Below are 15552 nucleotides of genomic sequence, written 5' to 3' on the forward strand. Positions count from 1 at the left end.
AACCTTGAATACCAAATGAGATGCAGTACATTTTAGTTTCGGTTTTCATCTTTTGTGTGCAGGATTTGTATTGTTTTATTGTTACTCGTTCGTATTTATTCAACGTCTTTTACGTTTGTGCAGCACTGTCGCCCATTTTAAACAAAGCCTGTTGTCAGTTTAACAGTAACAGAAACCTGATTGTTGCTGATCATTTGTTTTCACACATCGAGCGTGTAAATGCACGTACACGGAGGCAAGGAGGTACTGGTGCGTCTTGAACAGTACCACTCAGGGGAAGTCTGTCACATTTCCTGTTGCCTTCCGTTTGCTGTCACTTATTATTGACAATCCGTGTGTGTGTTGGAGTGTGTGAAGGAATCACTGACTGTTAGTTGTATCAATTTATGTAATGCATCTTCTGTGGTAGTGAGAGACTGTTGCCTTTGCTAACAACGTGGGAGTTATTCTGCTGTTTAATTATGCATCAGGTAAACACACTAACGGATGCACGGGAAGAGAAGATATGAGCTCGCACACACACACACACACACACACACACACACACACACACACACACACACACACACACAGATGCTCACACACTGGCTGAGAAACACACACATGCCGATAAGCATTTGAATGCATGTGTGCACACAAACACACTTTCCTCTCAGTATCTAGGTCATTGACTCAGTGAGACTATTTCAAGTTGTGTTTACGCATGTGGAGAGTGAGTATTTCAAGCCTTTAGTCATCATCAGCATCATCTTAGGAGGATATCACACAGTGTCGGGGCACAGATGCAGTGAAGTGAAGTGAACAAACGCACCACATGGCTCGGCCGGTCTATGCACAATGAACATGTTTTATTTACTTCATTTATCTGAGATGAACAACAATAGGCAGTTATGTGATGCATGTAATTAGACCAATTGGCAAGTAAACATGCAGAGCTTCTTTTTGTTTTTATACAAAAAACAGCTCATTACTGCTGACGAGACAACATGCTGACTTTTAGGGAGACCAACTCTTCAGTTTGTCGTGTGCCAGCAGTGAGGACAGCTTCACCCACTGAGTAACAACAGAATATTCTTCATACTTATGGCTTAAGCGAATAGTCCAGTAATTGTTAAGTCGGTCAGCAGGTGACGAATTGACCATTTTGAATCTTTTATCAAACTAAATATTTCTGGTTCCAGCTTGTGAAATGTCTGGATTTACTGCTTTTCTCTGTTTACATCACTTTCAATTAAATATCTTGGTGTTTTAGATAAACATGAATAAAACAAGGAATTTATAGATGGGCTCTGGGAAATTGCATCAGGCATTTTTTTTGTTTTTTTGTGAAATTGTACACACTAAACAGTTCATGCATTATTTGTAAAGTGTAATGAAATTATTTTTAGGAGGTTACCCCACCAAGTATACTGTATACAGTACATGTTCTCATGCTTTGTTTCACTGAGAGCTGTGCAATGACTATATAAAGAGAGACACTGGCTAATATTAACGCGGTTATAGATGTGTCTAACAACTCAATTTCCATTTCATTGTTTAACTAGATTTTTTTACACAGTAAAATGTCTCATCTAACATATTGGTTATGATTAAAAAGAAAAGACAAAACTGTAAGATCAGTATTGTTTGTTTACATTAGCACACACACACACACACACACACACACACACACACACACACACACACACACACACACACACACACACACACACACACACACAATGAGCTGCATGATTGGCCTCTGAGCAGCTGTTTTAGGACTCACCTGGGAGATGCAGAGCACCTTCCCTTTTAGTCTTTTCCATCTCCTTTTCTCTTACTTCACCTCCCTCCTCCTGTCTATCCTGCCCTCATCCCCTTTTCCCCTCATTTTCACACTCCCTCGCTTCGCCTCCCTCCTTTTTGTCTTTAACAACTTCCTCTTATCTGATGTCTCTTACTCTGTTGTCCTCTTCTCTCCTTCAACTCTTTTTTTCTCCTGTCTTTTATATTCCCAAAAAAATATTATCTTCATTTTCACCTGCTTCCCTCGTTGCTCCCCTTTTAGTTATCTCCATCCTCTGCTCTTTGGTTTCTCGCTTTCTGTCTTCTGTCTCTTTGACAGCTTGACTTCCTAAACTTTCTCTCCCTCTTCCTCTCTCCATCTGTCCCTCTTTCCTTCCCTCCAGTGTACCCTCGCACTCCTCACTCTGGCCTGTCTCTACCCTCTCTCTCTATTTTTCTCTGCCTTGTTGTGGAGTGGTGACTCACTAAAGGCGTGCAGCCAAGGATCTGGCACACACACACACACACACAGATCAGCCAAGAGTACAGCATGCAGGCCACATGCCACACACACACACACACACACACACACACACACACACACACACACACACACACACACACACACACACACACAAGACACTATTGAGGGCCATGTATGGGAGACACACACTATGCTCTGTCAGCCAAGGGAAGAGCAGCAAACAGTCTGTTGAGTCATGCCAGTGGAGCAGAAACATCAAGTGAAAACACACGCACACACGCACACACACACACACACACACACACACACACACACACACACACACACACACACACACACACACACACACACAATTTCTGTTTTGACACCCAGTAGTGATGAGCAGCTTCCATGTCAGTGTCTGTTTTTTATTTTGTATTCCTCTGGATTTTATTGGTCAAACAATACTAAATACATTTGAATTGTGTGAAGGTTTATACTTCACACTGCAACCTGTTGGTCTCTTGATATCGCTCATTAATACTATCATGTAGATACAAACAAATCCTCCTTAGCTAGTTGATTTAGAATAGCCTCCCATTAAATGTAATATATCTCATACATGGCCACGTAGAACTGTGGAGTATCAAGCCTCTCAGGGAGTCTTGCTGAGGGGTTGCTAGATGAGAAAGAAAAACACATTTCTGCTCCTCATTATTAGAAAATATTCAAATAAAATGAGGAGTAAATGATCTTTACATCTCCGGTGCAGTCTGTGAAGAGGGGCCGCAAGCAGACATTGCTTTGGTTTAAGTGGTCACATGCCAGAAAAGGTTGGGAACTGCTGCCCTGGTGACTGATAAAAATATCAAACATATTTGATTACATTCAGAAAGTATTGGAGGAATTAAGGACCACAGGAGGGCAATGAAACCAGACGTGTTACCCCTCTCTCAACAACGGGGCAGTAAGACTCTATAGCAACTCCATTATAGGATGATACATTTATTATTCCCCTCTACAATGTATATTTAAGAACTGAGCAGAGTAGCCAATCTCCTATTCCCGCTGTGATGTGAAAGTAACATGACGATATCGTCGTCTCATGCTGTGTTTCTGCTACGTTTGCTGCAGGTGAAGAAAACGTACAGTAATGGAACATACAGAGCCGGGGCAATGAGACAGATCAGCCTGGTGGGAGCCGTAGACGAGGAGGTCGGGGATTATTTCCCAGAATTCCTTGGCATGCTGGAGGAGTCGCCATTCCTGAAGGTGAGTCTGGACGGGATGAATAGCAGTAATTCTACATAGCAACAGAACGGGTGCGTGGAGTCTTTGCCATTCTGTGTTGACACTTCAAATTTCCTGCATGCAATGTGGAGGAGTGGCGTCGAATGCTGAATATCAAAAGACTTGCATCCTCTGGCACTCTCTATCTGTCGAGGGCTTTGGCTCTGATTCAGCACCCTCTGAAGCATCTCTGGTGCCAGTGACAAGTTTTGCCAGGGGGTGCGATTTCTGCGCATGAGGTTTCTTTTTGGGAGTCTCTGGAATAAATATAATTCTTGACTTGGTTAACTGAAAAAGTGAGGGATGTACCAACAGTTAAGATGCATTGCTTTCCTCTCTCTCCCTCCCTCTTTCTTTCCTTCTTTCTTTCTTTCTATCTTTCTTTCTTTCTTTCTTTCTTTCTTCTGTCTGGCTGCAGCGAACTCTTCCGTGGGGAACGTTCTCCAATCTGAGGCAGATGAATCCCACGGAGAGTGACGATGGTCCTATATTGTGGGTCAGACCTGGAGAACAGATGATACCTGTAGCTGATATACCAAAGTCCCCCTTTAAAAGAAAACGGTGAGTCCACTACAGTTTACTGAACATCCCAATAAAACACACACACACACACAGATGCACCCACACACCCACACACACACACACACACACACACACACACACACACACACACACACACACACACACACACACACACACTTACTTACTTGTGAAGCCAGCCAATATTTGTCATCCTCCTTAAGCTCTGCGACGAGACAGAATTAGCAGGGATTTCTGTCTCTCTGAATGTTTGTACTGGCTACATGTCTCTGGTGTTTCGTGTGTGTACCTTATTGAGCCAGCTTGCCTCTCTACTCGCCGCGCAGTCCACGAGGACTGATTATGCAAAAAAACGTAACAAAGCACACTCGCACATCTGAAGCAGCAACCGTGGTAACGGCGTGAAGCTTTACTGTAGATGAGGCAATTACACCCTCTCTGTTTGTGTCTGTCACAGGGTCATTGTTGCTCACACATAAGCTGCGTTTCACACGCACACAAACACAGGATTTCTGTGAGCGAGGCCATTATAGTGTGTGTGTGTGTGTGTGTGTGTGTGTGTGTGTGTGTGTGTGTGTGTTGTGAGCGGTATGTGGCTCGCCACTCGGATGAGATCATGGTTGTGTTAACGGAGTCGACATCAGACGCTACTTCGCGTGGCTGCCAGCCAAACACGGGACAACACACACATGCAGCAGTTATTTCTGTTGATTGGTATTCTTGTGCTAAAATCATAAATTATATTTTAAAAATCCCAAAATATTACTATTGGTTATGTTCTCTGTTCTATATTATTAACTGAATATCTTTGAACTATTGCTTGGACAAAAAAAGGTATTTCGAAAAATAACCTTTTTGTCTATACATTCATCCATGAAAATATTATTATTCATTCAAACGTTCCTGTGTGGATAAAAGGGAAAGTAATACAGAGTGTATAGTCACCGTATCCGTAGTCTGTGCCTATAAATACATGCATTTAGTTGCATTAACGCATTGATTGGTGCACTGTGTTTGACTGGCTGGCTTCCAAAGTGTTTGTTTGTGTGTGCTGTCAGAAACACTCGTGTAACAGCTGGGGCTGAAAGAATCTGTTTTTACAGAGACACAGATGGAGGGAGAGAGAGCGGGAGGGAGGTGGTTCAACTATTCAGTGTCTTGTCTCATCACTTTAGTCTATATCACCATGAAATACGTAAACAATATGACATCTACAAATCAAGTGCATTTTCTTCCTTCTTTCTCTTTTTTTCTTTCGCTCCGTCTTCTGTTTCCTGCTTTAAGTTGATATATTGTCGAGTTACTACGCGGTTATTTTCAGGAAAGTGTGTTTAAAGAAAGCACAGACTGAGTCAGAGCTGTGTGTGTGTGTGTGTGTGTGTGTGTGTGTGTACAGAATTTGACTCCAAAAAAAACGTTTGTTTGAAAGAAATACTGTGAAGAAGTATTGGAAGAGAGGATGTTATTTGTTTTGTATGTTGTGTTGAAGGAAGGCTGCTTGCTTTCTCTAATCTTGGTGGTTTCAGTGAACGGGTCGAGCACTGAGACTCTCAGTCTGAGAATTCGACACGGCGGTCAGATGGAGGAAATAAACCACAGTTGCAGTGAAAGAGCGCCGTGCTTCCAGAGATTCACAATAATTGCAGAGCAACGGCAGCAACCTTGGCAAGCGTCCGTTGCAAACAGGACCGAGGCCGCCTGACGCAGAGCATGCTGCTCCTGTCCGCATCCAGACGGACACATGGAGTCCATCGTGAGCCGGGCGGCTGTCAGTGAGACGTCAAACCTCCGGCTCAGTAGAGAAATGATTAGTCTATTAATTGATTAGTTGAGCAACAGAGAATTTATCGGCAGCTGTTTTGATAATCGATTAATAACTTGAGTAATTTTTAAAGACTAAACTAAATTTTCTGGTTCCAGCTTCTCCGTCGAGAGGATTTGCTACTTTTGTCTATTTTGTATATTGTAAATTAAATGTATACATATATAACAAATTGTATTGGACAAATCCCCAACAATCCTCAACAATGACTTTTACTGCCACTGTGGAGAATGATGTTCGTCTGGGCTCAACACTAACGTTTAAAAGTGGTTGCCAGGCTGGAAATAGTAATTGCCATTTTTAGTCACCATTTATTTTGAGTAAGCTTAATAATTAATAAAGAATAAAAGCTGTAATGCTGTATATGCTGCATATATTTAATTGGGAGGCTGTTTTCACATTCACCCGCACAAGAAGGAAAACGTCTCTGTTTCTTAAGACGTAAACATACCAACACGATTTTGTGATCACACACATCACAACCAGTCTGGAAGCCAATCATAATCCAGGAGGCAACCTATACAGTGTGATGTCACAAGTGCAGCGGCTCAGTGTGTGAAATGCAAATGTGATGTACAACCTCTCCAGGAATGTGTGCTGCAGCTTTAATATGGACTTTAACAGTGTTTGTTGTGAGAGAACATTTCCCCCTCTGTCTCTCCTTTCTCCCTCCTCGTTACACTCGTTCTTTACTGCCTTATCCCTCCTCTCCCCCTTTCTTTATCCCACCGGAACCTATCTCGACGACTTGGTGCAGAGACATATTGCCCACTTGCAATACAGACGCACATTGTGCAAGAACGACAGGACCTCATATCTAGAGGAGGGAGAGGGTAGACTTTAAATATTGCCCTAGAAGTGCACGTTCAGCACTCCTCCCTTTCTGTCTCCCCTTTTCAGTGTTTCACTTACCAGCTTTCCTGGTTTTACATTCATTACTGTCAGCCTGCAGTCAGCTCAGACACGCTGTGTGTGTGTGTGTGTTTTCATTCCCCTTTACTCGCTGTACTATTTTCCTCTGCTTCTTTCTTCTTCTTCCACCAACTCCTGCCTCTCTGCTCTTATCTTTGAATTAATGAATGCACAATTAAGTGTTTGACACGGGTAGCCTCGCTGCTGTTCTGTCTGTTACACTGTGTGTGTGTGTGTGTGTGTGTGTGTGTGTGTGTATGTGTGTGTGTGTGTGTGTGTGTGTGTGTGTGTGTGTGTGTGTGTGTGTGTGTGTGTGTGTGTGTGTGTGTGTGTGTGTGTGTGCGCTTCTGACTGCAGCTCCAGTGTGAGTCACTGATCCAGTAGTGAGCTGACTGCAGTGCTTCTATTGTTGGCAACACGGCTAATTTTTTACGCTTCTACTCTCAGCTTCTCGGTCTGTATGCATGAAGCACATTTTCCCTGTTACCAGTGTTTAGTGTTTGGAAGAATTTAAATAGATTTCCACAGAAAGTGGGCTCTGAAACATTTAGTTAGGACATTCACATTTATTGAATAACCAGAAGGATGTTTTATAATGTCCACTAGTGTTTCCATCAAAACTGTTCTATGACTGCAACTAGAGAAATTAGTTTAAAAAACAACAACCTGTTATCCTCAATTTACATCGTACCCAAAGGTATTACATTTACAATAATAAGATAAATCAGAGAAAAGCAGAACATTTTGACATTTAAGAACCATCAAATGGCTTTTAGGCTTAATATTTTACTTTAAATGTCTCAAACACAAATGTATTTGTTATTATTAATATTCAAAATTGTGAACTCATAGTTTTAACCCTGGTTTGCTGTGAAGCGCCCAATAAGGGTTGCTGTATTGTTGTAACACTTAATCGATTAGTTGATCGACAAAAATTTAAATTAATTGGCAATATTTGAATATTATGTTAGATGGAGTCAGTCTGGTGCTTTTATTCAGCCACAGCAGACAGGAAACAAATAAATAAACAAAGCTGCCCTCTCACCGTTAGTCATTTCTTACTTTTTTATTTAGACAGCCGGGAAAGAGAAACAGGCGAAATCTCTTTCTAGAACTGTGTGGATGCTCTTATGTTTTTCTTCTACTCACTTTATAGTGTTTTTGTCTGTCCCGTCGTAGCTCCACCAACGAGGTGAAGAACCTGCTGCAGTCGCTGCCCAGGGCCAGCGAGCCCAGAGAGATGCTGTTTGAGGATCGGACTCGGGCCCACGCGGATCACATCGGTCAGGGCTTTGAACGACAGACCACAGCAGCAGTCGGGGTGCTGAAGGCTGTACGGGCCGGAGAAAGGTAACTGAGATATGATCACACTGAGGGTACAGGTAGTGATGGCTGTTTGTACACACTCTAGTATGTATGCAGCTTACTCTCCAAGATATATGTACTCCTTCACATTCACCCCTTGTTTTCAGCTCGGCGCCTCCTCGTGTGACCAAAGACGTGGTGTGTTTCCATGCCGGTGATTTCCCTCATGTAGTTGAGAGGCTGCAGTTGGACCTATACGAACCTCCGCTGTCTCAGGTTTTTACATTACACACATGCAGAAGTTATTGCACAGCTTATGCATTAAATGCCTCCAGTAAAGTAGTCTTTATTATGCCCCAAATCAAACAGTTGTTCCTAAGTGTTACTTTAATAACACTTTCTGTGTAATACTGAGTAAAGTGTTGAGTAAAATGACTCTGTGGATGCTGCCACATGGTGGAGCAAAGTTGAACTGCAGTAAATTAGAGAACTTTGTCTGGAGTGCAGAAAGTTTAGTTTACTTCGTAACGATTCAGGATTTTAAATTTTTTTTTTATCGAAACTATTGTTTCAAAAAAATATGTATTTACTGTACTGCCAAAAAGATGTACAAAAGATGGAGGCTTCACTTTTGGAGTGTATGTCTCCATTTCCTCGATCTAAACCCCCCTCTCTCTTTACAGTGTGTCCAGTGGGTCGATGATGCCAAACTGAACCAGATGCGTCGCGAGGGCATCCACTACGCTCGCATCCGCCTGTGCCACAACGACGTCTATTTCATCCCTCGCAACGTGGTCCACCAGTTCAAGACCGTGTCGTCTGTCTCCAGCCTGGCATGGCACGTCCGCTTAAGACAATACTACGGTGGAGAGGAGCAAGAGGAGGAGGAGGAGCAGGAGGAGGAGCAGGAGGAAGAGCAGGAGGAGGAGGAGGAGGTTGAGTTGAAGGAGGAGATGAAAACAGTGGAGGAAAAAGAGGAGGAGAGGAGAAAAAAGAAGAGTGAGAAAGGAGTGAAGGAGAGGATAAAGGAGGAGGTTGATGTGGCAGAAAACGGGACTTTGCCGGCTTTCAAAAAGGAGGAACGGGGTCATCGTCCACCGGTCTTGTCTCAGCGCGCTCTCTCAGTGGACTCGAACGCCAGCAGCGCTCGAGACAAAGAGGTGGAGAAGGAGCGGGTAAAAGGAGGAGGAAAACCCAAACGGCAGGATTCACCTCCTGCGAAGGTGAAAGCAGAACTTCCAGCGCCTCCTCTCTGCAAGAATACATCGTCTTCATCGCTCCCTCCTGCCCTTCATCCTCCTCATCAGAACACAAAACCCAAAGCAGCATCATCAAAGCACCTTCACCATCATCACCACCACCACCATAATTTGGACAGAATGACGTCTTCCAGTACAAAGTCCCCACCTTCAGCTCCTAAATCACCCATCTCCAAGTCGTCCTCTTCTTTGTCGCCTTCAGCTGTTACTCCTTTGCGAAGCTTTTCAGCTGCTCCCAATCCCTCCTCTTCCTCTTCTCCATCTTCCTTCATGTCTACATCGTTCCTGACTAGTACCAAGCCGGCGGTGGATTTGCATTTCTCTCCTCTCCCTCCTCCCGGCGTGTCTTTGGCTTCTCGGCAGCTTTCCTCCTCTCAGCCAGACCGTCCCAACAACTCGCTCTGCCTGAACTCGGACATCCCCTCAGACAAGCGGACGCAGTCAGACGTTCGGGCGCCACACGTGGATGTACAAACGCACACCTTTTCGGGTTCGCGAGCCGACACGCGGACGCACGCAGCCGCTCGAACGACGACAGACTTATGGACGCCAGCACTCCAAGAGAGATGGAGTCACGGCGCGGACGCCAGGACGTCTGTGGATCCACAGATGCATCCGCCCCACGACACCGCGAGGCAAGGCGTGCAGCAATACATGCAGCAATACGCGCCGCAGCACCTTCCACCTCCTCACATGCTCCCCCCCTCCTTCTCCCCTCTCCTGTCGCACTCCCATCTTCCCCATAGGCCTTCTCACCTCCCTCCGAATCCGCTGTGCAGCCCCGCTCTCCCTGCGCAGCCCCAACCTCTGAATTCGTATCAAGCGCCACCGCATTCGGTTCACATAAGCCAGCTTCACTTGCATCCGCCACACCAGCCAAACATCGCCGCACAGCCTCAAGCGTACTACCAGCCTCCCCAGCATCAACCAAGCGCTCCCCTCACCAGCTCCCAGCCTCTCCCTCCCCACCTCTCTCAACATCACCAGTTCGCCAACAGCTTCTTCCCTCCTCAGCATCCCCACTTGTCCCCTCACCACTTCCTCCCCCCTCAGTCTTACCTCTCACAACCCAGCAGCCCGTATCCGCTGCAGCCGCAGTACCAGCCTCAGTCGTTCCCTTACCCGCCTCCTCCTTCCTCCTCGCCGCCGCCTCCCCCTCCTCCGTCTCTTCCACCTCCTCTTCCCCCTCAGCCCGCCCTCCCCTAAACCACGAAGAGGAGCAGCATCAGATTTTATAGACGTTTTTGTACATAATGATGCCGTTTTTAAATGACTGTATATGTAGAAGGTTTTATTTTGGTGGCGATGTTGTAAAACAGTGTAAAAAGGAAATAACGAGCAAGGCGGTGTGTATCGGTATGAACACAGTATCGTAGTTTATAAGAGTCAAACTTTATTCACCTCAGACCTCTTGACTGGACTGATTTATATTGTACTGAATGCTTTGTGGGTCAGAAACATTGAGAAGTGATTGCATTTATTGGTAGTTTTGATTGTTCTGTCATGTATGGCTGCACCAGTTTGAGTTTGAAGAAGACAATATTCAAGCTCACGGTTTGAATGAGATGTCTGGTCTGTTTTCTCAAGTGACTTATCAGAGGTAGGAAGGAAAAAAGTAATTATTGTGTCAGATATTTATATACAAACGGTCATGACGACGTCCTTTTTTGTGAAACTTGCAGCTAATGCTTCCATTTTTGTGGCTTTTTTCTAGCATATACTTAGTGCCCAAGACTGTTTGTGGAATAATGATGGGTCAAATTGTGATATTATACAACACACTATTGTATTGATGTAATATTACCACATTTCCTCTACTATATTGTATGGATACACCCGACAACAATATATTATGTCGCAGTATGTTTCCCTGATATCGTATTTTGAGCAATAATGCTCTGCAATAATTTGATGAATATAAATGCAAATGCATTTCCCTATATCAGTATTTTTATTTAATTTCAAAGCGATTGACAAAAAGCCACTAGCGTCTATTGAATCATGGGATGTTTTCTAATCAGTCCCAGTGTTTTATTGTTCCACTCTCATGCTTGTATGGTACTTTTAAAACTGGAGCTAGCAGCCGGTAGTTTCATATTTACCATCAAACACTCTGAGAAAAAACTAATAAGCACATTTCCAAAAATGCTCCTGAAATTAAATACTCAAAAGTATTGCGATGGTTTTGTACGTGTAGCCCTCAGCACCAGTGGCAGAGCTGGTCCACGTCTGTTGGACGTGGACCAGCGTCTGCTAATGTTGGAAACGGAGCACTTGCTGTTCAGCCAAGGACTAATCTGACCGAGCCAAGGCTGTTAAACAGACCGGCCTTCAGAGTCTCAGGAAAGAATACTTTCAGGACACATCCACGACTATGTTGGTCTCCTAAAAACAATCCTGAATCTAAGATACCTTCAAGATTACAGTTCAATTCAAATATTCAATCTGTAGCATTATACTAGTACCTATGCAGCTGCACGAGGAGCTGGCCATGAGTTAACTTTTGATGGAACAATAACCCAAATGTAACTCATTACAGCTCTCTGTACAACATGGATATGTCCACTGCTGTTTAAATACAGTTGATATTATTGAAGATACTAATTATGTTGCATGATCAACGGGGCAATTTCCAGTTCTTCCAAGTCTATTATGTCAATCATTCGGGCCTCAGACCTCGGTGATACAATTGCTTTTATTACAAATGCTCCAAGACACAGACGGTAGGCTGTCGAATTCCTTCCTAAAGCCCAAAGCACTATTTATCTATTTAACTGAAGTCCAGTTTCTCTCCGGTGTGGAGCGTCCTGTCTGTCATGCTTTATTTATCCAACAGGAACTAGAGTGACCTCTTTTAAAAAGTACAATAAAGTATTGAAATTCTGTTTTAGCGACAACTATGAATATGTTTTTCAGAGTGGTAAATGTCTGATTTTTACATCTCACTTTGATGTGGAAAACGTTTTGTTCTTTTTGTCATTGATCAACATTGGAGTAGAGCCCACTTGCTAATGTAGCCCACAACATTTCCCCAGTGCCTGTCCTTAACTGTGAACTACTAAATGTCCAGAGCCGTGTCGAGAAGCAGTTCTGTCCTTTAATGGGAGTTTTAGGAGTCCCAGATTTTCAGTTTTCTCTGGAAAATGAGAGCAAAGCCTTAAATTGGTCTCTAAAGCTGCTGAAAACTCTCTAAATGTCTGCGGTGTAAGTTGGCAAAGTCAAACTGTGGCTCGGTGAGAACATGTCCTAAAAGCAGGGTTGTGTTTCTGATGATTAGTTTCACCGCCGGCATGGAGAATCTTGGAGACTGGAACCTAAAACTCCAGCTCTCTGAGTGCGTTTGACTCTCAGGACTTCATTTCAGAGACAGAACTCTTCCCCTCGTGGCTTTGAGGAGAGCGAAGTGATTTTAAGCACTTGATGCCAGTTGTAAGGCGCTCTGCAGCTCTTTTTATGCTTTTGGGTTTTACATGTTCCAAATTTAACATGACAGGAATTTCTATATTTTTTTTTGTACAAATGTGACACAATTATGGTTGAAAACAAGTTTTCACAGTTTATTTATCTCTTTTTTTTTTCTATTTCATTTCTGTGATCTTTAACTGTCAGCACTGGAGTGTACATAAGACGTTTTGTAAAGAGGAAAAAAAACTTGTAGTGTGGTTTCTACTTTAAATATGAGCCTAGCTAATAAAAGGTTCAATGTATGGAACATGCTGTGGTATGACTCGATGTTTCCTGGTCTGATGGTGGAAAAAGATACACTTTTAAGAATGTGGGGAACGGGATGTCTGAGGTTGAAAGATACTCTGTGTATTATGTGACCACTAGTGGCGCTACAGAGCAATGTTTTTAGGAGTGGGCCCCTGATTTGTATGCAAGCCGTCGGCTTCAAGCGACTTCTTCCTTATTATTCTCTGCACAACAGTTGCAGTGAAGCAGTCGTTGGCAATGGAAATCTTTGATCTGAGACTCAGGCCAACAAATAAGCACAATTACAATCTCATACATAACATAGTGAAGGTTAAAATAGAGAGCAAAGATATACACAAAATATAAAAATACTATGTCTTTTTTTGGTCAGCCGTAGTGCAAATTAAACCCAATCAAAAGACACATCTGTCTAGCTCTAACGTATATCCCGCCTTTGTGTTCTCAGTCTGTGTCGCTGTTATGTAAGCCACTGCAGCAATGAGCTCAGCAGTTTTACCAGGTGAGATTTGAGCAGACAACTCAAACGCACCACAATGCAGTCGCCCCATAATAATAATTAATAAATAATAAAGGCATCTGTGTGTGTGATGGCGCTAAACAGCCTTTCATCTCTCTTTCCATCCTCTCACACAGCAGGAATGCCAGCGGAGCTCAGCTGACCTTTACAGCAGGAAGTTGGGGGTCGAGAGAGGAGAGTTTGGGAGGGAATACTTGGAAAATTCTTGAGACACACAGACTGTCCAGTTTTTGGAGCAAACACTACTCACTAGTCCAGTGTCTTTGTACTAATTATCCAGACAGTACTCGTCAATAGTGGAGTAACTATTTCCGACCCCTAAAACACTGAATACAGGAATAAGACCCTCCACAAGTAAAGGTCCTGCTGTAAAATTCCTATTTCAGTGAAATTATGATAGTAGTACTTTAAGTATCAAAAGTAAAAGTAGAAAAAAATGTAATAAACATTGTAGAAAAGAATAGCTTATTTTACTTTTAGTACTGATGTTTCAATGTGTAATGAAGGTAGATTTGACTAGTTTGGAACTGGTTTTTACTTTTTATATAAAGTTTGTAATATACTGTATATATATTTCTTTTTTTTTACTTTTCTCTAATATATGCTCCTTTAAAAAAATATTGGGTAATTTTACTTCTTTGATGCTCTAACAGTTAGGAAGATGAAACCCTTAATCTTTATCTGCAAAGTAGCCAGTTAACTATACCTGTCAAATACATGTAGTGCAGTAAAATGTACTATATTTCATCTAAAATATCGTGGAAATTAATCAAGTAAAGAACAAATACCTCAAGATTGTAATTATGAAAAAGTAGCTAAGTAAATGTACTTAGTTGCCTTCACTGCAGCAGGCACATTAATAGCACATTAAACACGACGTTAAGCCACACGGCTTTTTCCTGCTGCGGTCGCACGCCGTTGGGCGGAGCAGGGCACATGTATCGCATACAGGTAAAGTATCTGAACACTAAAGTTTTGTCAGGTCATAAAAACACTTAAATATTTAAAGACTAAACATGAGCAGAAAATACTTCAGTGCTTTAAGTGACTGTCCCTAAAAGGGCCGACCAGATGCACAAACACTGCTGTTGGCTCTGCAGTTGGAAATACTTGAATGTGTATTTGTATGACTATCTGAGACAAATACCCACAGTTCCATGTACAGAATACATTTATTTTTTACAAGACGTGCATTAATTATCAAACACTTTTGACCTCAAATCACATATTCCTTTTTTGTTTCAACACAGTGCAAAATAACACAAAGAATGCATTTTAAATACTAATAAACAATTGAATGGCACAAAACAAATGTCGTAAATGTGCAGTGTCAGCCGTACCGTGAAGGTGAAACTTGGAACAAAAACTAGAAGACACTAGAAACTGCTGATAAAAGTATTCGGATGCATGTTTAAACCCTAATAATGGAAGTAAACACACAGCAGGAACATGGTCTTTATTGTGAGACATGTCACGGTACTTTTCCTGCTGACCTTGGACCTTGGACCCGCAGTAATAGCAGCTTAGTGATTTTCATGGAGCACATGATTCACATGGTACAAAAGAGACCTTGTCCAGAGCCGTGTAGGGCAGCCTGTGGAAAAATCACAAGTTGTTCCAAGATGCTTTTCATGTCCTGAACAATTTCTTAAAATTATACAATTTCCGTCTGCGACTGCGGCCAAACCAAGCTGCTGCCACGAACATCTCTCAAGTTAATTTATAACTTGTGAAATAATATTTGGCCAACTGAACTCCACGGTTCAGGAATGAAAAGAAGTGTGTGCTTGAATACAGCCACACAATGTCTAAAGCACATGTCAAAGAAACGTCCACTCTGTGATTTGGTACCAAGAGACAGCTGTTGTTATGCAACTTAAATAAAAGGAAGTTGAGTCAAAATCATTTGGATAGTGTTCTTTACGAGAGCTTATATACAGTGGAAATAAACACTAGGAAACCATAC

The 15552-nt window shown here is 42.7% G+C and overlaps 1 protein-coding gene across 1 annotated transcript in view; it reads left to right on the top strand.

Annotated features, from left to right (window-relative positions):
- LOC306752344 (uncharacterized protein) overlaps nucleotides 1-13572 on the top strand; it is a gene marked incomplete at its 3' end in the record, with an annotated part of 29910 nt that extends 16338 nt beyond the window's left edge. The window contains exons 5-11 of the mRNA XM_079236095.1: nucleotides 3362-3499; nucleotides 3936-4078; nucleotides 7971-8141; nucleotides 8264-8372; nucleotides 8780-8960; nucleotides 9222-10452; nucleotides 13515-13572. Coding sequence (XP_079092221.1) covers nucleotides 3362-3499; nucleotides 3936-4078; nucleotides 7971-8141; nucleotides 8264-8372; nucleotides 8780-8960; nucleotides 9222-10452; nucleotides 13515-13572 — 2031 coding nt within the window. The remainder of the gene's footprint in view (nucleotides 1-3361; nucleotides 3500-3935; nucleotides 4079-7970; nucleotides 8142-8263; nucleotides 8373-8779; nucleotides 8961-9221; nucleotides 10453-13514) is intronic.
- Nucleotides 13573-15552: the final 1980 nt, after the last annotated feature.

Source organism: Taurulus bubalis (assembly GCF_910589615.1).
Source record: "Taurulus bubalis genome assembly, chromosome: 20".
Taxonomy (NCBI): domain Eukaryota; kingdom Metazoa; phylum Chordata; class Actinopteri; order Perciformes; family Cottidae; genus Taurulus; species Taurulus bubalis.